The 24,315-nt window shown below is 42.0% G+C and overlaps 1 protein-coding gene across 1 annotated transcript; it reads right to left on the bottom strand.

Moving 5' to 3' along the window:
* Window positions 1-789: 789 nt before the first annotated feature.
* Window positions 790-23,988, bottom strand: LOC118491510. Its single transcript, XM_035989347.1, has 7 exons — window positions 23,921-23,988; window positions 3,239-3,394; window positions 3,017-3,163; window positions 2,774-2,938; window positions 1,591-2,699; window positions 1,339-1,503; window positions 790-1,270 (listed from the first exon to the last, which is right to left on the bottom strand). Exons 2-7 carry the CDS (start codon window positions 3,372-3,374, stop codon window positions 902-904), a joined length of 2,091 nt encoding a protein of 696 aa, XP_035845240.1. The 5' UTR covers window positions 3,375-3,394; window positions 23,921-23,988; the 3' UTR covers window positions 790-901.
* Window positions 23,989-24,315: the final 327 nt, after the last annotated feature.

Raw genomic sequence — 24,315 nt, 5'->3', positions numbered from 1 at the left:
CCTCACCCAGAATGTTGGCTATTGAAAAAATAGACAACAACGCGGAACGCAGGGTTGACTTGGACCTCTTGGAAGAAAGGTGTGAAAACGCTGCCATCAACGAGGCCAAGTACAAATCCAAGCTTAAAAAGTACTACAATTCACGCGTCCGCGTTTGTACTTTCAACCCAGGAGACTACGTCCTCCGCGATAATGAAGCATCTAACGCTGAACGCCCAGGGAAACTTGCCCCCAAGTGGGAAGGACCTTACCTCATCCAAGAGGTCCTGGGCAAACGCGCATACAAGTTGTAAACGTTAGAAGGCGAGCCTATCGCACGCACATGGAATGCACAACAGCTTCGACGCTGTTACATATAAGCCATGTTTTTACATTTTTCATGTAACCTATCGGGCCGCAGGCCATTTGCAAATAAATGAATGAGCAATTCAATTCAATATTGTTTATTACTACTATTAAAAATGCGTGTTCCACTCTGTGGTATCGGCAAAAACAGATTGACAAAATCTTCATTCGCGATACCCACACAAAGTGGTAACCACATACAAATATTGTAATAGGCCAGCAAAGGCAAAACACTAAGTGTCTATCCGACCGTATACACACATACGGTTTTTACAAAACCTACACAATTCCTAAACCCTAACGGGACAAACACAGGAATTGACTAATACTCATACGACAAAGGTATAGAGTATACTCAATCGCGTTTACAACAGGTAGAGTTCTGCATACACACGTTCAAACACGCACGAAGTAAAAACACTTGTACAAATTGAGTAAAAACAGTTGAACTTTATATTCAAAAAATTCTTACACCTATGCGGTATACAAAGGATTTACATAAAGTTCTAACATTTACATTGAGAAAACAAAAAAGGGCACGCAGGCCAACCTAGTCCTACTTTGTACCGTTGGTACCCGCGCCACCTTTGCCGTCACCAGCGGCCTCTTCCTCTTCCAACTCTTCAGCATCAACGTACAACATCCGTAAACGGTCTACATAGTCTTCCGCATCCAAGCATTCGTCAAGCTTCTCTAGGGCAGAAATAGACATGTCATAGAACGATGCAAGAGCCGTGTCAAGAAGCACTTCGGTATCCACACCATGGAACCCATACCGTTCATCGGTGTATTTGCCTTGAGCCAGAATGTTCATATGACTGATGCATCGGTTGTTACTAGCTTTAAAGCCAGCATCCCGGGCACGCTGCTTAATCAGGTCTATACCAGCTGCAGTCTCAGGCGCATCCAGGATAGCCTTAACAATCTGCAACGCACAAGCAATAAGGTTATCACATGCGAATCCAAACAAAAACAAAGGCATCAGATACTTACATGCCTAATACCGTGACACCGCATCAACTCATGGTCGGTTTCAAGCTGATTGAATGAAGAAGTAAGGCTATATCTAGCCTCAACAGCCTCGCTAGCCCGCCTTTCAGCTTCAGTCGCGCGGGCAGTAACCTCCGCAAGCATGGCCTCGCGATTTTGCACTTCAGCCTTTCGAAAACAAAGAACACCGGCATATGAAGATAAACATACTTGTAAAACAAATCCACGAATTCAACAAACAAAGGCAACTCATACCTGGAGACTTCCAACAGCTTTGTTTAAATGAGAGCGATCAGCATTCGCTTCTTTAAGGGCCTTGGCAACACGTGCCCCTAACTCCTTGGCCTCTTCAAAAGCCTTGGCAATACGGGACTCCGCCTTCTTAGCCCCATTGGCAACTGCCTCAGCTGCGGCCTTCTCTTTAACCAAAGCAGCATTCGCTGCCTTGACATTGGCCAACTCCTGACGAACACGAAACAGGTTTTCATTCTGTTTGGCCCAAGATTCTTTCCATGTCTTGCGCTCATTAGAAAGGGTTTCTTTCCAACTCTTGCGCTCATCAGAAAGCAACTTGGCAAGAGTACGAACCTGTTTAAGCTCAGCAGTGGCAGCCCTCTCTTCAGTTTGCTTATGCTTTTCAAAGGCAGCCTTCTCCCTCTCTAGCCGCTCTGCATCCTCACAAGCAGCCTTCACCAACTCTTCTGCCTCAACCCGCAAGTGAGCAGTTTCCTCCTCCTTGCGTCCCAGCACCTTGTAGTCTTCCATAATGGCATTCGCCACTATGGAACTCCCCACAAGCATGGAAGAGAGTTGTTTGATACGGAGCTCACGGGGCACGGCACGGGCACGGCCAACTTCAAACGCAGTGCTCAGGCCACCCAAAATCTCCTTGCAAGCAGAAGGATCACTTGAAATGTCATCCCCCTGCATAACACTCCAGGGGGGTCGGTGGTAACTCGTACTCCGATCCTGCGTATAGGTGCGGTAGTAGTACTCCAGTTCAGACTCTCCAGGCTGAATCGGAGGCCCTTCAAAACCCGCACGCCCAGAAGCGGACCCAGAAGCCTTCTCGGCAGCAGGAGTCTTGTGCTTTTCAGCATCAGACTTTTGCTTATCAACATCCGAAAACTTTAGGTTCAGGTCATCGGTATCGTTCGGGGAGATAAGGTTGTCAGAGGAATCAACCGTGTCAAAGATATGAGCCACACCTTTCCTCCCAGTATCCTTTACCCGCACAGAGGGCTCACTCACCACCTTGACAAAAGGACCGGCAAATTCTTTATTAACCCCCGCATCCGTAGCTATGTCATGCGGGGGAGAAGAAGGAATATCAAACAAAGAGGAGAAATTTTCTCCTTGCGTTTCTGCAAACAAAGAAGCAATAACCATCAAATACAAGTTGCAAATGCAAACACACGTAAAGCTATAAATCACTTACCAGAAGTAGCCGCATGTTTCTTTTGGGTCGCACCAGTTGACCTTTTGGTCTGTATCCTCCGACGTTTTTTCTCACCAGAAGCAGCATCCTTCTCTTCTGGTTTCCTCTTTTTCTCACCAGCAGGTTTGGAACCCGCAGAGGTCCCACCTGCAGCCGCACCACCACCTGGAACACCCAAACCCTCAAGGGTGTCAGATACTACCACATAATCGGGATATCTGTGGTAACAAGAACGAGAGATACCTGCCACCGGCGACACCAAAGGAGGGGCAACAGAACCCTCAGGTTTTTCCTTACCGCGACCCCGCGTGGGTTTCTCCACATGCTTCTTCTCCGCATGCTTCTTGGGGACAGTCTTCGTTTCAAACTTTCCCAGAGCCCCAAGATTACCTGCGTTTAAACAATCAAGCATCAAATCACAAGGGGAATTTCTTTACAAGCAGTTACGAAGGTTATGGAGTATACCTTTGCCTTGCGGCAGGGGTGCATTCAGCACATCACGTGTAGGAACGCGAAAGTTGCCAACAATATCCAGATTAAAACCTTCACCTTCCGCGCACGGAAGTAACTCAACCTTACCCTTGAAATCCGGATCAAACATCCTCCATAGGGCAGCATCCTCTGACGACAGATTTGCATTTCAGTAACACACAAGGGAATAAGAAAAACCGCACAAAACAGAAGGTACTTATCACCACTCTTTTCCCGCACAACGAGCCTTGCCCTCCTATCAGGCCTGGTCAGCATCATCAGCAGCACCCACAGCTCATTGTTGTCCAGTTTTCCGAGTTCAATAGGTCTCAGCCTGGGAAACCAATCCACCGTCTTTGCGGTAGGAAGAGCAATATCCTCCGCAGGAATGCCCTCATTCACATTCCGCAAGGTCATGTTAGCATGGACCGCAACAGCTTTAACGTAGAAGAACTTCGTCTTCCACTTCATGATATCCTTGGGAGGGGTCATCAGCTTAGTACTCCGATACCGTTGATTGAAGGAAAAGAATCCGGTATTCACTGTCAGCTGGTAGAACCGCCGGAAATTTTCAACAGAAACCTCTAAACCAAGAGCACGAAACGTGTACTCAAAATTCCTGATCCGAAACATCCTGAACGAACTCAGTTGGGAGATATGCATATTGTCACACCCCGATTTCCACGTGTCTCACCAGTGGGCCCGGTGGGGGATTACCGTGACGTAGTTGGCAACATTATAGTCAAACCACACAATATATATGAATGCACAGCGGAAGCATAAAGATAATATATATTTCAACGTTAAGTGTAATATCAAAGTATCACCATTGTTGAAATAAAATCTACAGGGGATCAAAAATAATAACAAAAGTATTGTTCAACAGACTTCAGGCATCTTAAGCTTGCGAGACTTCTAATGATGCTAAGGAGAAATCCCAGCCAATTACGCATAGTACCGGCATTTAGTCTTTTTGGGGAAAATACGTCAGTTTACACGGGTAAATACATTCAACTGACACTTTTGTAAAATGTTTAATAAAATTGGTTTAAATGCTCAAGGCACAAACTCTTTATAACTTGGGATAATTTATAATCAAATCTTGTAAAGAATTACATGTTACTATGCGTTCGGTCGCCCGGGTCGTGCCGGGTTAAAGTTTAATAGACACGCCACATAGCATAAAACCGTGGCGGGTAACCAACGGCTACACTTTTATAGTCATGGACATAATGCCGGGTGTACGCCTACATCGGGATGTCAAGGTCGTGGCCATTTCGTAAAATGCTGCCAAGGATATCCGGGACACTATCCTTAAGTGTTTAATCTCAGTTGCACAATTGCACATACTTGAGTCTAGACAAGAACATAGGACAAATTCGAATTGTTATTCCAGTTTGTCTTTTTAGTGTTTATTGTTATTTAAAGTTTTGAAAGCAGGAATATGCCACCTGCAATCAGACGAGGAAGAGGAGGAAGAGGCAGAGGAACGATCATTACTCACAATGATCACGAAGCTGGACCTTCGAACATGCAAGCTCCTTCCAGTACAAGGAGTGAGGAACCATAGAGACGAAGAAGAAACCTCTTTGAACCTGCGAGGCATTCTACCTCGCATAGCTCAACACCCTCATACCGTCATTCATTTGGACCAGATTCGGAAAATAATCCCAATAACCCTCAACCATCCTTCATACCTCTCCAACGATCTGCTTCGCACCGTTCTTATGGCGATCCATCACCTTTCTTCATAGGACAGTTTAACCTGACGGATTATGTCCAAGAGCCGATAGGGTATAACCCTTTAGGACCAGAGGATCACTTTTCTGAAGATAATGCAGTGGATAGGGACGAGGATACAGACCCCGTCGAACCTGCAAGGGGTACTCCCAACCATCCAATCGAGATCTCGGATGGGTCATCCTTCCATGGAACGCCCTATCAAGGTCCCGACAGCTACCAGGCGAGGTTTGACTAATGTAATTGGTACTTTACACCTTCACATCATTTCTTGCCTCACGACCAACAGCAACAACAGGATCCTTCTGAGGATTCGCGGGTCGTGGCAGTTACGCTACCGCCACCGCCACCGGTTCAACCAGTAATTCCAGATCCGCCAAGGCGTAGAAGATCAGGCGCACGGATGTCCACCCGAGGAGGGGAATTCCATTTCAGCACCCCTCGCCACTCGAGTGCTAGTCACTTTCCGTCAGTGCCTGAAGAAGAACCACAATTAGGGGAACCTTCTAGTCACCCAGCAGAGGTGAATTCTGCACCAGTTGCACCACCTCCGCCACCATTCGGATATGACAATCTGATACCGGCGTACGACGCTTCCACGGCGTACAATCCGTTTGAGCAGCCGACTCACACGCACTACAACTATAACTATGATGCCGATCCGTATGTGGTAGCGGCTAATTATAATGCCCTCCATGGAACCTCTTAGAGACCAGATTACTCAGCTCATGGGTATCCAATACCTCCTAGACCTCCGGTTCAGCAACCGTCGCAGCAGCCACGTTTTTCTCCACCGGAGCAAGAAGAAATACTCCACCGTTTAAATCGTGTGGAATGAGACTTCGAACAAGAACGTAAGAGTAATCGTGGATTTCTCAAAGGCCTGCAAACCTACTGAAAGGGAGGAAGAAACGAGATCATTAGTCTCTTTATGTATTGTTGTATTACTATTACTATTTAGTCCCTGCGTGGACATCTATCGTATTTCAGTCCCTACGTGGACTTATCTTTTTAGTCCCTGCGCGGACATCTATCTTGTATTGGTCCCTGCGTGGACTTGTTTTTCTATAAACCTCTGTGTAGGTAATTATTTAATTATAAAGTCCCGTTTAGGGCCGCGTGTAATCATATTTGAAGTTTATGGAATGTTATGTTATGAATTTCATTTTTGTTATTATTATATATGAAATAAATCAAAAATCATTCCTTTTAAATTAAATCTGCCTAAGTAAATAATCTTAAGAGTGAAACCTAGCCAGGTGTCTTTATAAGATCCGGCCAAGAGGTAAGACCTGATTAAAAGATTCAGATTCCCAGTTAACCTCTGTAATCATGTTAACGTCCATGGCAGATGTGATTCGTTAAAAATCGCGCGCGTCATTCTTATATAAGAATCCTTCCAAGGATTCCAAAAGCCCAAATTAATGATTTGTAAATCATGGGTTAAATCGTCAATAAAGATGATCATTTATTAAACATCCATTAGTGATGTAGTGCCTATGGGCCAAATTTATTAAACATCCATCAGTGATGTTGTGCCTACGGGCCAAACTTATTAAACATCAATTAGAGATGTAGTGCCTACGGGCCAAATTTATTAAACATCCATTAGTGATGTTGTGACTACGGGCCAAACTTATTAAACCTCCATTAGCGATGTAGTGCCTACGGGCCAAATTATAAAACATCCATTAGTGATGTCGTGCCTACGGGCCATAATTATTGTCATATAAGACAAAAGACAGTGGTGGTCTATGACTCCCTGTCAGAAAAAGGTAAAAGGACTACGGTTCAAACCTTCGTACCTTGATTCTCTGTAATCTCGGCTAATATTATAAAAAAACGTCCGCGTGACTAGGCTTTTATGCCAATAACAATATTGTTTGTAATTAGGATAAGTATGTTCAAATCCTAAATAAAAGTGAGTAACAAATTAACCAGATATGGTCTCTGTTTACCATGGTTAATGAATTGCCATAAAAGACAATTCCATAATAAACTCCTAAATAAAATTTTTCGTTATCTTCTGTAACAGATTCAAGTTACCATGGCTGATCCTAGTGGGGAGAATAGTCATACGAAAGAAGACGAATATGATAACGCCCAAGTTCATTTGACGGGCGCAGAACTGAAAGCTCTTGTCGACAATGCTGTTAAGGCAGCCCTGGATCGACAATACGAGGAGTATACTGAATCTCGGAGCAGAACCATATCTAAACCACCCTCAAAGCCAAAAACCCACTCAAAATCTCACAGCAAACCGCTGTCTAAGCTGAAAATGGAAGATGACAATCACTCGTCCAATGAAAATAGTGTCCGTCCAGAAAAGGTATATACTGATGCATCTCGCGCCAGAGGCTGCACCTACAAATACTTTGTATCATGCAAACCCCGAGACTTCACTGGGGAGAAAGGCGCAGTTGATTGCATGATGTGGCTAGACGAGATGGACACCGTCGTAGACATCAGCGGCTATGCAGAAAGAGATGTGGTAAAGTATGTGTCACAATCATTCAAGGGCGAGGCCCTGGCTTGGTGGAGGTCGTTGGTTCAGGCCTCGGGAAAGGCTGTTCTATACAGCATGACATGGGAGAAATTCATTTCTCTCATCAAGGAGAATTACTGCCCTCAACATGAGGTTGAAAAGATAGAGACCGACTTCCTGTCATTGGTGATGACAAACCTTGACTGTCAAGCTTACCTCACGAGCTTCAACACGATGTCCCGGTTGGTTCCGTATCTGGTAACCCCAGAGCCAAAGAGAATAGCTCGTTTTATCGGTGGTTTAGCCCCCGAGATAAAGGCAAGCGTAAAGGCCTCTCGGCCAGCGACCTTTAGATCTGTAGCTGACATTTCTTTGTCCCTCACTCTAGATGCGGTCCGACAAAGATCGCTGAGGAACAAAGAAGCTGAGAAAAGAAAGCGTGAAGATGATACTTCACGGAGTTCGGGCAAGAAACACCGTGGAAACGGTGATAACAAGAGAGGGTCGGAGTCAAGGAAGGATGGGCAACAGTCTGGTGAGAAGCCCAAGTGCAAGAATTGCAAGAGACATCACTTTGGAAAGTGTAGACTCGAATCAAACTTGCAGACTCAGTCGAAGTCGTATGCTTGCGAGTTATGCAAATCCAAGGACCACAAGACCGTGGACTGCAAGAAGATAAAAGATGCAACTTGCTATAACTGCAACGAGAAGGGGCACATTAAAAGCAACTGCCCTAAATATGCCAAGAAGCCTGAAGAGGACCAATGCAAGAGTCTTCAGAATGGAGGCGAAAGAAGCAGTGCTGGATGATAACGTGATCACAGGTACTTTTCTCGTAAATGATATCTTTGCAAGAGTCTTTTTGATTCGGGCGCTGATAAGTCTTTCGTAGATCATAAATTTTGCAAATTGCTGAATATGCCTGTCAAAACCTTAAATGTGAACTACGAGGTAGAGCTACCAGATGGCACCATAGAAACCGTCTCCACTGTGTTAGATGGATGTGTGATATCCATTAAGAACCACTCTTTTCCTCTATCTCTACTTCCCTTTAAATTGGCCGGTTTTGACCTAGTATTGGGTATGGACTGGTTATCTCACAACCAGGCCCAAATCGTCTGCAACAGAAAGCAAGTGGTGATAAAGACTCCGTCTGGTGAATCGCTTACTATTCGGGGAGATACCCAGTATGGATTGCCTGAGCAAGTGACTATGCTCAAGGCTTCAAAATGTCTAAAGAAAGGTTGTGTCATCTACATGGCACAGGTGATTATTGAAGAACCTAAACCGAAGATAAAAGACATTCCCGTCATTTCGGAATATCCAGAAGTTTTCCCTGAGGATCTACCTGGGTTGCCACCAGATAGGCAAGTGGAATTCAGGATCAATATCATCCCTGGAGCAGCACCTATTGCTAGAGCACCTTACAGGCTAGCACCAACCGAAATGAAGGAGTTGAGGACCCAGCTGGATGAACTGCTAGCTAAAGGTTTCATCAAACCTAGTTCGTCTCCCTGGGGAGAACCTGTCCTGTTTGTGAAGAAGAAGGACGGATCGATGCGTCTGTGCATCGATTATCATGAGCTTAATAAAGTCACGATAAAGAATAGATATCCCTTACCGAGGATCGAAGATTTGTTCGATCAGTTACAAGGGGCAACTTATTTCTCGAAGATCGATTTGAGGTCAGGCTACCATCAACTGAAAGTCAGAGATGAAGACGTACATAAAACCGCATTTAGGACTCGTTACGGTCACTACGAGTTCCTAGTGATGCCTTTTGGGCTCACAAATGCACCGGCTGCGTTCATGGATCTCATGAATCGCGTCTGCAAGCCGTACTTAGACAAGTTCGTCATCGTCTTCATCGACGATATTCTAATATACTCGAAGAACCGAGCTGACCATGAAGAAACACCTTCGCTGTATTCTCAAGCTCCTGCATCATGAGAAACTCTATGCCAAATTCTCCAAGTGCGAATTCTGGCTACGAGAAGTCCAATTTCTAGGACACGTTGTCAGCGAACGTGGTATCCAGGTGGATCCCGCTAAAGTTGAAGCTGTCATGAATTGGCAAGAGCCAAAGACGCCTACAGAGATTCGTAGTTTCCTGGGGTTAGCAGGATATTACAGGCGTTTCATTGAAATTTTTTCAAGGATTGCTGCGCCCTTAACTTCCTTGACCAAGAAGAAAGTAAAGTTCGTATGGGGCCCTAAGCAGCAAGAGTTCTTTGATATTCTGAAGCAAAAGTTGAGCAACGCTCCTGTGCTGACGTTACCTGAAGGTACCGAAGAGTTCGTAGTTTACTGCGACGCATCACACACTGGCATGGGGTGTGTGCTCATGCAGAAAGGCAAGGTTATAGCCTATGCTTCGAGACAGTTAAAGGTGCACGAGAAGAATTACACCACCCATGACTTGGAGCTGGGTGCCGTTGTGTTCGCACTAAAACTGTGGAGGCATTATCTGTATGGTATCAAGTTTGTGATCTATTCAGATCATAAGAGCCTTCAACATCTGTTTAATCAGAAGGAATTAAATATGAGGCAACGCCGTTGGATGGAGACTTTAAATGATTATGATTGTGAAATCAGATATCATCCCGGCAAGGCGAATGTAGTCGCTGATGCCTTAAGTCGAAAGGAAAGGGTGAAACCTATCCGAATCAATGCCAAGAGCATTGAAGTAAAGAATAATTTGATTGAAAGGTTGTTAGCTGCACAGCGAGAAGCTGTGTTGGAAGCTAACTATCCTAAGGAAAACTTAGGAGTAACTGAGGAGCAGTTAACTCTTAGCAAGGACGGAATTTTACGATTAAATGGACGAATATGGGTTCCAATTTATGGAGGACTACGAGATGTTATCCTCCAGGAAGCCCATAGTTCCAAATATTCTGTTCACCCGGGAGCTGATAAGATGTATCAGGATCTAAAGGCAAATTATTAGTGGATAGGCTTGAAAAAGTCTGTAGCCGCTTATGTAGCCAAATGCTTGACTTGTGCGCAAGTCAAAGCTGAGTATCAAAAGCCGTCAGGCTTGCTACAATAGCCTGAACTTCCAGAATGGAAGTGGGAATGTGTAACTATGGATTTTATTACCAAGTTACCCAAGACGAGGAAAGGAAATGACACAATATGGGTTATAGTCGATAGACTGACTAAGTCAGCTCATTTCTTACCCATCAAGGAGACTTATAGCTCCGACATGTTAGCCCTGTTATACGTTGATAAGATTGCAGCCTTACATGGCATACCTGTGCCTATTATCTCTGACAGAGATACTAGATACACGTCTCATTTCTGGAAAAGTTTCCAGCAATCTTTGGGCACACGTTTGAATTTTAGTACGGCTTACCATCCTCAGACAGACGGTCAGAGTGAGCGTACTATTCAAACGTTGGAAGACATGCTACGTGCATGTGCTATCGATTTGGGTGGTAGTTGGGATAAGAACCTACCACTAATTGAATTCTCCTACAACAATAGCTACCATACCAGCATAAAGGCTGCGCCTTTCGAGGCATTATATGGTAGAAAGTGTAGATCGCCTGTTTGTTGGGCGGAAGTTGGAGATGTCCAATTATCAGGACCAGAGATAGTCTTCGAGACGACGGACAAGATTGTCCAGATTCGACACCGTCTCAAAGCTGCCCGAGATAGGCAGAAGAGTTACGCGGATCCAAAGCGTAAAGATTTTCACTTCGAAGTAGGTGAGAAAGTGTTACTTAAAGTATCACCCTGGAAGGGGGTGATGCGTTTCGGTAAGAAAGGCAAACTAAGCCCGAGATACATAGGACCTTTCGAGGTTATCGAACGTGTCGGGTCACTTGCCTACAAGTTAAACTTACCGGAGGAGCTCAATGGAATTCACAATGTGTTCCACATCTGCAATCTGAAAAAGTGCTTCGATGACGAATCACTGGTGATACCCCATACAGATGTGCATATAGATGGGAGCTTAAAATTTGTGGAAAAACCTTTGCCGATTGAAGATCGACAGGTAAAGAAGCTTCGAAGGAAGCATGTACCGATTGTAAAAGTCAAATGGGATGCCCGTAGAGGTCCCGAATTCACGTGGGAGGTTGAAGCCACGATGAAAGAAAAATACCCTTATTTATTTCAGTAAATCTCGGGTCGAGATTTATTTTAAGGGGGTGAGGATGTAACACCTAGAAATTTCGTTTCCAATAATGTGTTAACACGTGTCATGAGTTTACACGTGGCGTTAAATATTAAATAAAGGACTAAAGTTGACAAACCTTGAAAGTTTGTAAATTCGAGGGTTATAAATGTCAACAAAGGGTAAATATACTGTATAGTAACCCTAAATGATGCTCGTACCTTCAAACGAATAAATCATGGATCGTACGGAGCGAAACGCGGGAGAAAGTGAGAGATTACAAGCTACAGGGGTTAATTGTGTCAACATGTTTAATTTATACCTCTGAGTGACCCTTTGACGAACCCGAGGCTTTGTAACAGTAAAATACGCTCACTAGAATATACTACGTAAATCTCGCGAAACTCCGTTTTAAAACGAGAAAGTTATGATCAAATTCGTATGAGAGGGGTTAAAAGCGTCAACAATAAAAGTTAAGGCTTTTCGGATAGTAATTAAACTAACCGGGGACTTAACAGTGCGGGTAAAAGGTACGAGGCCCTTAGTTGTAAATAATCGGGGGCCAAATCGCAAAGTTACCCCTTCGAAACCGAAAGGTCAGGCTAATCATTACAAAAGATTTGAAAATCTTGATAATTAACCCTCAGGCGGGCCGCGTTGAAGATATGCATGAGCCAATGTGGGCCGCGCGCCAGAGGAAGATACATTTTCTGACATTAGGATCCATGCGGCCCGCGTGTGAGTTGCTGAATCCTAATGCGGGCCGCGTACAAGTCCCAGATGCAGAATTCTTGGACAGACTTGTTGTTTGAAGTTGTGAACGATCAATTGAGCAATAAATGAAGCATGGGCGCCCTCTACATGCCCCCTAGCACCCAGGGCCACCTGCTGAACATCCATGATGCCTTGTAGGTTGATGTGTAATGATCCTAAGCCCCATTTTTCACTATAAAAGGCAAGGCATTGTGCATAAGTGAAACACACCTCAAACCTGCATTCTAAACCATCTCTGGAGCTCTCAAGCACTCTTCTAACATTCTAAGTCGTGCACCAAGCTTCTGTAAGTATGCCAACCCTTTTATGGCTTAGTTTTTGCTTAGTTTAGCTTAAAAGTCAATCCGTCGTAATTAACGATTGACTTTGCGATAAATCACAAATGGTCCAGTGGTTTGTCGAATCAAAGATAGTTATATTGGAACCGCTAAACACCCAAATTTTTTTTTTCAAAAATCCTTTCATTTTTACTTGTCTAAAGTTTAAGTTAGGAATCACAAGATCAATAAGGTTATATTTTTATAAAATTTACAACCGAAAGCGTCGTGATACAAGAACCAACATAAGAAAATTACGAAATGGCATAACAAGTCTAGTTAAAATTTAATTATATATACTTGATCACATTAAAAACCCATTCCCACAACAGTGAGTTTTGAGCCTTTATTGAGCATACAAATTTACATCTTTAGACTAAATGCTCATTTTTCGTTTCTTGTGTGAATAGCCGCTTGGTTCTTACAACTCTAGAACTTGCCACGACGATTCATTCCCGGTCCTTACCAACTTAAACCCAAGTAAGTAAATGATGGAGGCATTTGGACTAACCATTTTTCTTTCTACACCATTATTTTTCAATTTTTTTTTACCACCTACCCAAAATCCCCCTAGTTAACCCCTTTGAGCCTAAACCTTTCATTTCATTACCCTAAAACCCTTTTTACCCACCAAAAACCTTTTTATTTTCACCCCTTATTTTAGTAACAAAGCTCGGTTTTTTCGCAAGCTCGTTCTTTTATGTGACTAAAATATATATATATATATATATATATATATATATATATATATATATATATATATATATATATATATATATGAAGTTAAAAACAAACAAAGCTATACAAACAAAAGCTTGTTTGGAGGAATACTTCAAAATAAAAAGTCACTAAATTTTTTTTCAAAAACCGACGCTTTTTACGCTTTTCGCCCTTTTACTAACCACTAACCCAACCACCCACCTTTAGCCCAAGCCTAACCCTTCACCCAAAAAGTCCTCTTGATATTTACAAAGGTAAAAAGTTAAAAAGGAGGAGGATTGATTGCTTGGCAAGCCTATGGAAGGTGTGAGTTCCATGCCGCTCTCGAGTGATTCACTAAAAATACACCTACGGCCGAGTGTTGAGTGATTTATCCCGTGAGGTATGTGAACTTGTATATAAATAGAATTTTAAAAAAAGGCATGTTGTGCCCAAATAAGTAATTTATCCTATGAGACGTTCTCAATAAATCATAACGAATAGAATTGTGAATAAATAAAATAAAACCTAAAAAGATCTTGGATTCCCGACACTCTATGACAAGCCAAAAACTTTCTCTTCTACCTATTCCATTTGGGAGTGTAAGCCACATTTTAAAGAGTTTTGCTTGAGGACAAGCAAAAATTCAAGTGTGGGGGTATTTGATGTGTGTAAAATGCAACATATAAATCACATCAAGTAAGGCATAAAACTAACCCTTTTTAAGTACTAATGTTGGAAAAAGAGTGTTTTTGTCTTCCTTTTGTATTTTCAGGATGAAATGAGCTCAAATTCACAAAAGAAGCAAAAAGACAACTAATTCTAGCATAAATACAAGGAAAGGAATAAAAGTAGACTGCCCGGACCCACAACGGCATCCTCCAAAGCAAAGAAGAGAAAACAGAAGCCTGAACACGCCCCGTGCTCAGCCAGCACGGGGCCGTGCCCAAGAAGCAGCATAAAAGACAAACTGGTAGAAGCTTCCATTGCCCACCACGGGGCCGTGTCCAGTGAGCACGGGGGCGTGGTGAAAGTACAGCAGGCGCATTAATTGTAATTGTGAATTACAATTAATGAGGAGAGAGAGTGTCAGACGGGCACGGGGGCGTGTCCAGCGGACACGGGGCCGTGCCCAGCCTTCTGTTCAGCCTATAAATAGGGGTGCTTGGTTTCATTCCATCTCATCCCTTGGCACACCACCTCTCTCACACTTCATCCACCACCCACCACCACCATAACACCATCATCCACCACCATCATCCATTGTCCATCGTAGAGTGTGTGAGTCGTCTCGGGATCCAAGATTGATCGTAAGAGTTCTTGACAATCAAGGCCATGTTTGCCTAAGTCTCTTACATCACTTGGTGAAGACAAGTGTTTAGTATAATACTTTTTATTTTTAATCTTTTGCACTTTTTATTTGGTTTTGTATTAATGACTTTAATAACTAGTTGCTTATGTTGAAGATGATCTTTCCTTATCGTTTGTCCGTGGTGTCTTGGCATTATTTACTGTGTATATAAAATAAAAGATTTTCACCATTCATATCTCCATGGTCTATATGGAGGTATGTTGGCTACCTGGTCGGGGGTTAAGGGAACGGTTTGGTAAGGGTCTTGCCCTTGTTCAGCGTTTAGAGGTCCTGCAAGGGACCTGGGTCAAATTTATTAGGATCTCCTTCAATGCCCATAGGTATTGGATGGCGGGGATCCAAACTCTTTGACCCCCTCATAAGTTAACTACTATTAATACTATAACCCGGCTATTTAGGACTGTATCCCTGCTGACTCAGACTACTTAGTCGAGGGTAACGTCACCGCCAAAAGCGGGGCCTACCATAATTTGCATTAATAACTTAATTCATTATCTTCCAATAATCCGACCCTTTAGGATTGTATCCTTGCTGACTCAAACTATTGGGTTGAGGGTAACGTCGCCTTCAAAAGAGGGGCCTACTACAATAACTAAGATAATCTCTTAAACAAGTGCAAAAGTGCGAAAATAATCAAAGGTTATACTAATACACGAGTCGGATCCAAGTGATTCATCTTGTCTATCTGTTTTTATTTTATTTTTCAGCATTTAGTTAGTTTTTATTTTCTTAGTTTAAAAACATTTTTCTCACTTTTTGATTTGATTAGACGTTGAGGATAAACCGGTATTAAAAGCTCTTGTGTCCTTGGACGACCTCGGTATCTTACCAACACTATACTACGTCCACGATGGGTGCACTTGCCCATATGTGTGTTTAGTGTTAGTGAATATCGTGTTTTTATAAATTTAAAACTTGGCTAAAGGTGTAAAAAGGGCTTAATTATACATATAAATTATATATACACCAACACACATCAAGTTTTTGGCGCCGCTGCCGGGGACACAAGGATTTTAAGAAAGTTAGGAATCAACGGCCTAATCATATTTTTATTTTTCTTTTTAATTTTTAGGATTTTTCTTAGTTTTTCAGCTTCTGCAGAGCTCAGCACGGGCCGTGCCTGGTCGGACACGGGCCGTGCCCAGCGTCGTTACTGGCAGTTTTTAGTTTTCCAAGTTACAGAAGGCTGACCACGGGGCCGTGTCGGTGCAACACGGGGCCGTGTCCAACTTCCAGTAACTGGGGTCTGGAAAATATTAACTGAAACTCCGACCACGGGCCGTGTTCGCTGAACACGGGGCCGTGGTGAACCTTCTGACCAGCATTCTTTTCTGTTTTTATTGCAGGACTTGGAACCCGACGTCAACCTTACGTAGTGTATGAGCTCCAGTTCCAATAAGGACATAAAAGAACCACTAGAAGAACCCGAACGCTTTCTCAGAAAGCGGTGTTGACAACGGTTCGGTAAATACCGAATATACCCTTTTCGGCCATAACTTGAGTTCTACAAGGTCTTTTGACCCGATTCCAGTTGCCACTGATTTTAAATAATAAATAAAGTATTTTAGACTTTATAAACTGTTCGGGAAACTCAGATTTCCTGTAGAACTCTGAAACCTCTTTTATAATCTTTAAAAAGACCGAAATATCCCTACGGGGCATAATATGAACTTAAACTCGTTACGGGCATTATTGAAGGTATCCTACTGATACCACAACCTCTTTAAAGCATATTGACTTAGGAAAACAGTGTAGGACTCTTACGGTTACCCGTTGCGCCTTTTGCGCGCACGGTTCGGCTTATGTAACTAGTTTACATAAATTAGCCGAAACGGGTCAAACCATATTGTTTTGACCCCAAAATCCAGAGTATGATTGTTATACCCATATGAAACAAGTCTTCAAACTTGTTGGGTCAAAATCACACTCCATTCACGGTTTTCGCCTTTCACGCGATCAAACCGTAACTATCCTTCGAAACTGACCGGTCTAAGCTACGGCTAAATTAAAGACCCGTTAGGATTCTAATAGGTTAATTTAAACCTTCGTTCCAGATTAGGGGACCAGTAAAAGCTATCTGCAATTTATTTCAATTAAGGAATTATACTTGCAAAGGTAAATACTTTTAACTTATTTTCCGTTATACGGGCTTGGGTTACGGTATTTAAAATACCGCTTGGTCGGGCAATTGACCCCAACTCATTAGTAGTTGGGTATTATCAATGTGACCCGTTTAAAAACTTGTTTTGTTGGCTTGACGCCTTTGGGGGCTTAATGACCATGTCCCGGATATCCTTGGCAGCATTTTACGAAATGGACATGACCTTGACATCCCGGTGTAGGCGTATACCCGGCATTATGTCCATGACTATAAAAGTGTAGCCGTTGGTTACCCGCCACGGTTTTATGCTATGTGGCGTGTCTATTAAACTTTAACCCGGCACGACCCGGGCGACCGAACGCATAGTAACATGTAACTCTTTACAAGATTTGATTATAAATTATCCCAAGTTATAAAGAGTTTGTGCCTTGAGCATTTAAACCAATTTTATTAAACATTTTACAAAAGTGTCAGTTGAATGTATTTACCAGTGTAAACTGACGTATTTTCCCCAAAAAGACTAAATGCAGGTACTATGCGTAATTGGCTGGGATTTCTCCTTAGCATCATTAGAAGTCTCGCAAGCTTAAGATGCCTGAAGTCTGTTGAACAATACTTTTGTTATTATTTTTGATCCCCTGTAGATTTTATTTCAACAATGGTGATACTTTGATATTACACTTAACGTTGAAATATATATTATCTTTATGATTCCGCTGTGCATTCATATATATTGTGTGGTTTGACTATAATGTTGCCAACTACGTCACGGTAATCCCCCACCGGGCCCACTGGTGAGACACGTGGAAATCGGGGTGTGACACATATGATAGTGCTCTAACACCTCGGCAACAAACACCGTCAATGGCAGTCGGAGGTTGCCATCATAGAAGAACTCAGCCCACAGGGTGATGAATCCCGCCGGAGCATCGGCACCGGTGTCACCCTCTTGTGGGTATGTGGCCCCAAACTCTTTGGGCATTTGAATACTGGTCATCAGGGTCTCAAAATGACCTTTTGACCACTTTAATACCGGTAGGCACCGCCGGGTGCACCACCATCATCTTCATCTTCTTCAGCCGCCGCCGGCGACTGATGTTCAGGGTTTTCACCCTCCACGTTATGAGGATTCGATGGTTCAGCCATAACACTGTTGAAAACAGAAAATAGAAAACGAGTTCCCAAAGAACTTGGAAACCTCACCAGAAAATTCAAATAATTGATCGGAGAAGACGAAGGAACTTTCTTTTTCTCACCGGGAAATTTTTGAAATTTTGAACAAGTGAGGGGAAACCACGAACGGTTTCCCCTTATATACTCATCGCAATAAATGCGGAGGGGTAACTGAATCATCACGATAAAAAAGAACGAGTTACGTGGAGACACGTGTCCAGCGACAGTTCCGCTGACGGTTACCACGCGCGCGTGGCCACCCACGCGCCTGACAAAAGAGACGTTTACACTCCTGCTACAGTGCATTAATGACCTTGGGCAGTGCAAACGTCCTTTCTTATCAACACATGCAGAAAATCTCACCAACTTCCACCAACTCACACGTGCGTTCAACCGCGTATGCAGCAAAAAAAGCGACCACGTTATCCAAATATAAGCGGCATGCGGTTTCTCTGGTATACCGCACCATAACCTATACCGCATGTCGTTTTTTACATACCCCTCAAAAAAGGCAAAAAATATATATCTCTACATTATATAAGGGGATATAAATTATATCCGCATATACCCACGAGCACACGTGGAATATGCGGAGATGACACACACGAGCCCGTACAGGTGTGTCAGATGCTCAGAACCAGCGTTGTTCTTTGGACTGAACCGCATCTCAGAAACAGGTAACCCGCATTGCCTTCATTCTCTTCAAGCTTCAAATCCCTCGTCTCCGGTTCACAACCACAGAGGGTGCGCAAACAGCTTCTCATTAGGGAAAAGGATAAGTTTGATGTGCGACCGCACATCAGCAACCCTGACTCCTGATCCTTCAAGAGCCACATCCAAGCAAGACACTCTTTTAAAGCGAGTCTTGGGTTACAAAACCGCAGACACTTATGAGTCGTTGCGGACACACGTATAGCTCCGCAAATGGTTGCTACGGAAGAGCCACGACTAAGTCATCACACAGATGAACGAAGCTACTTCAAGGAAAACTCCCCGGCATTGGAGCGTGAAGGAAAATGGCTACAGAACAAATGCGGACGAGATTTCCAATCATCTAAAGAGATCTCGTTGAACAACAAGCGACCGGACAGTGGTAACAAGTCTGCTTATGACTTTGTTTGCCCACCTATGCGCCGCATAGAATAAACAATGGTGGGCACAACCTTGCCTATAACCATGTTTATTGGCCCATAGTACAGATTCAAATTGTTCGACCAAACATGGCCAAACAATGACGCAACGAGGTAACCGCAAAGGACATGCGGTTACTTGATAGCTAAACTGAAGAACACGAACACCCCACGAAAAAGGGATCATCATTGCATGTCCAATTGCTGAACATAGAGCTTGAGCAAAGCACTTGCAGCATTACATCAGCTACCGCAGAGGTAACAACTAAAGTTGCAGACATGAATATCTTCGATCACCGTCTCAAAGGTTGGTTCAAAGCCTCATCTCTTCTTCATTCACCACCTCAAAGGTTCGTTCGAAGACAGAGACACGATCTCAGAAGTTGGTTCGACACACCAACAGGTGGCAACCAACCTGATGACATCAGAAAAAGGTAGCCCGCTACCCAATCGGCTGAGAATTTCGCATCAGACGAAACTTGCTCACCGGTACGGAAGAGACGTCACATGACTCTACCAGATCCCTAGCTTGATTTACGAAAAGCGAATGCCATCTACATGGCCTAGAATTTTCTCCAGGCTGGAAGCTACCTTCTAGACACCATAGTCCAGTGCTCCACCCACATGTAACTTGCACGAGGCAGCAACACTAGACTGGGGGACTTGAAGGGGTATGGACCTAAATCTCACGCCAGCTGACCGCGAGTGACCATTACCCTTATCAAAAAACCCCCACCAGCAAAGAACTGCGTCCATGCGGACGCATCCTTCAAATCCAATCGGTCAAAGGATAAGAAGAAGCCTTACCTTGTGTATGAAAGCGGACGTGCATAGTGATGCGGCTGGCACCACATCATATGGACATTTTCGTCACGACAAGGGATCTGGGCAACAGCAACAGTCACCACAGACGGCGATGCGGCTTGGCACCGCATCCCGCATATGCCTTTGTCAAAACATAGAGCGCGGGAACATCGAAGGTTACCGCAGGCAGCGATGCGGCCCGCACCGCATCCTGCCCACTAGGCAAGTGGGACTGACACCACAGAGCAAGTGGCACCACTGGCAGTCGCCTGTCAGGCCATACGTAAGCAACGGACTGACACGGCAGTCGGACGTGGCTTCACCTCCACAACCGACAAGCCTGACACACCTGCAAAGGGGCAGCACGTCGTCAGTCCGTCCCTTCAGCTCCTCCTTCACTCCTCGGCTATAAATACCAACCCCAAACCAGGTTTGAGGTATCTCTTCACAACTCTCTCAGTACTACTACTATCACACTTTGCTTCCCAAGCAAATTACTGATTCTCACGCCGGAGAGTGGTAACAAGGAGCACCCCCCACCCCATCCTCCTTGTTACGAGTCACGGCTTGTTTCCTTGTGCAGGAGATCAACCGGCGGACGATCCAGCCAGCGATCCTCCAGAGGAAGGGATTAACCCTTCTTGACGAGACCAGTGTGTTAACCCTGCCCGGTTAACCATTGTTTCATCACTGCTTGAACCGACCCATCTTTCACATCATCTAATTGAACCAACAAAATAAAAACATTTTAACAAAAACCTATTAATTATAAGAAAACAAAAAGTAAAGAGTTAACTGCCATTTACGTTCCTATGGTTTGTTCACTTTTGCCAATTCAGGTCAAATTTCAAAATTGCATCGTTTTTCTCTCTGGCATTTTGGAAACGTGCCATTTCAGTAAAAAAAAAAACCAAAGTTAAAAAATTCAGTTAGCTTAGGGGTAAAATCCGTTTGCTTCTAAGCAGTTGGTCACGGGTTCGATCCCGGCCAGCTGCAATTTTGACTGTGGTTACCCTTAAGCTAACTGAACTTTTTAACTATTATTATTTTATTGGGCTGAAATGACACGTTTCAAAAATATCAGAGAAAAAATGTGCAATTTTAAAATTTTGCCTGAAATAACGAAAGTTAACAAATCAATGAATGTATATGACAGGTAACTCATAAGTAAATAAAACATATACACTTGTATTTGATATTCTTCCCCTTGGAAAACGTTATATACACTTGTAGGGTTGAGTTAGAATACAAAGAGTTTAAAAATAAGAAGGGTTAGAAGCCACCAGAGAGTGACAAGGGTCCTAGGAGGAATTAAAAGAAAAAGGGTAATTTTGTCAACAAGAGAAAAGAGAATATGCACATGCAAGTCACATGTTATTTCCCCCCAATTTTTAAACGTCCGTAACTTTTTTATACATCATTTGTTTTTAAAAAAAAATTATACCATAAAATCGAGCGTTTTTTTATCTTTAATATGAGTACCATATTGTTATATTTTTCAAAAAAAAAAAAATTCAAAAACCCAGTTGCATATTACACAATGGACATGATGTAAAACACAATGTAAAGTAGATCAAAAACACAATCAATGCTAATAGATAAAGACACAATGGACAACATACTAAAACACAATGACCATAACGTATAACACAATGGCGATAACACATAACACAATAAGTATCAGACTAAATAAAAACACATTGATGACAACAGATAAAAGACACAATTAATGACAACAGATAAAAGACACAATGGAGAGCAGATGAAGACACAATGGAAAACAAATTAAAAACACAATACACAACAAACTAAAACACAATGAACAAAGATAATAAAAAAATTTGAACAAATTATTAAAACACAATGGACAACATATTAAAACACAATGAATAACATATTAAACACAATGACCTGAACTAATAACATAATTTATAGAAAACCCAAATATAACACCATCTTCATTGTGTCATATATTGTGTTATAGGTTCTTATAAAAACGCAATGGATAGAACCCAAATTAACATTGTATTATAGGTTTTGATAATAACACAATGGACATGATGTAAAACACAATGTAAAGTAGATCAAATACACAATCAATGACAACAGATAAAGACACAATGGACAACATACTAAAACACAATGACCATAACGTATAACACAATGGTGATAACATATAACACAATAAGTATCAGACTAAATAAAAACACAATTGATGACAACAGATAAAAGACACAATTAATGACAGCAGATAAAAGACACAATAGAGAGCAGATGAAGACACAATGGAAAACAAACTAAAAACACAATACACAATGAACAAAGATAATAAAAAAACTGAACAAATTATTAAAACACAATGGACAACATATTAAAACACAATAAATAACATATTAAACACAATGACCTGAACTAATAACACAATTTATAGAAAACCCAGATATAACACCATCTTCATTGTGTCATATATTGTGTTATAGGTTCTTATAAAAACGCAATGGATAGAACCCAAATTAATATTATGTTATAGGTTTTGATAATAACACAATGTATAGAAACTCTACTGACCAAAACCCAGTTAAAAGACACAATGACCTAAACCTTTAACACAATGCAAAAAAAAACCCAGTAAAAATGAAAAATTTTTATTTTATTTTTATATGTTAATATGGTACTCATATTAAAGATAAAAAAACGCTTGTTATTATGATGAATTTTGTTTTTAAAAAAATGTCGTACGAAAAAGTTATGGACGTTTTAAATCGATGGGGGAATTGGCATGTGCCTTGCATGTGGAGAGAGAAAATCCATAAATATAAGATTTATTTTATGCCCTTCTATTATCTTCTTTTCCCTACAACTAATCTCAACCCTCCAACTCTAAAAACAATGGACTAGAATCCTTCTTACCCTTCTTATTTATTTTATTCTTTGTATTTGATCCTAACCCTATACTTGTATTTGATATTCTTCTCCTTGGAAAACGTTATCATGGCAATAATGTCATAAAAATAAATGATTTAAAAACTCTTATTTTATTAACTTAGAGAATAAAAAAAAGAGATAAACTTAAATGAATGGATAACATGTAAGTTATTGTCTAACAACAAGACGTTAACGGATAGATAAGGTTTATGTGGGCCCACAGGGATCACATGTCGACGGCCCATTGTATACCCGCCTCATCGCTTGTTACATGGACATGTAGCCACATGACTTTTACACGTAGGTGTGGGCCCCACTCTTATCGATTTCATTATTGAGCTAGAATTTTAAAACTTCGAATTCAAAAATCATTAAAAGTTTGTTTGAAGTTTATTGTTCAGGACTTATCGTCATTGGTCGGCTGGCGGTCGTTAGTTGTTACGAGGTGGTTCTAAAGTCGTTAAGGATTAAATGATTCTTTGCTTATAAACAATAACAAAAACAAATAAATATAGAAAGAAGGAATCAATCCATAACAAACAAGTCATTTCATAGCACTATATAAGGCCATCTGTTATTGAAGAAACACGAAATCACTCTTGGAGTGATTTAGATCGTTTTCTCTAAAATATCGAGAATCACACCTTATTCTTCTTATCAAATTTAGAGTTGCAATAAAGGAAGGAGAAGATGGAGAGTACAGAGATTGTCGGTAGGGGAAGAATTCCCCCTTTTCCAGCTACATAAAGTGTCAGTCCCATATCTCTACCCTAATAATGAGGTGGATACCTCGTTATATAGGAGACATGAGCCACCAGACCCAGTTATGGGTTGTCTATACAATCCCCCTGCCCAGTGTAGTGTGAACTACATCGTGCTGGGCCTCGTAGTTGGGTTAGTAAGCAATAATAACAATAACTATCATTATTATTATTATAAAATGCGATAAGTAATGTCCCATCATTTAAGCCGGGCCAAATACCAAACCTCATCAGTTATATACTTATATATGTGGAGAGAGGTGCGAGGAGACTACCTTATTTCTTGGGGTTGCGGTGAACATGGTGTTGTCCCCTCATTCCGAAAAGATTAATGATGTCCGTGACCTTCACCCTCCCCCCCCCCCCCCCCCCCCCTCTCTCTCTCTTTATATATTGTGATAAAATAGGTGATTATTGGGTTACGAGTATAACATAGGACTTAGGATGAGTGATGAAAGTGATGATTTGACACTGAGATAGTAATGGTTGATGACTATAAAAGATGATCTTAAAATTACTTAAATATTTTTTCTAAGTGCAAAAATTATAAAATTTTTAATAATGCTACTTTTTTTTAAATGATAGAAGTGGACTTAATTAATAGAACGTGTATAAACACTTGGTTACAAGTAGTTATTACTGTTTTGAAGTTTAATCTTAATTTTAAAAT

Source organism: Helianthus annuus, chromosome 1 (assembly GCF_002127325.2).
Source record: "Helianthus annuus cultivar XRQ/B chromosome 1, HanXRQr2.0-SUNRISE, whole genome shotgun sequence".
Taxonomy (NCBI): Eukaryota; Viridiplantae; Streptophyta; class Magnoliopsida; order Asterales; family Asteraceae; genus Helianthus; species Helianthus annuus.
Note: the sequence above shows the minus strand (reverse complement) of the source record. Positions and strands in the feature narration are given on the sequence as shown.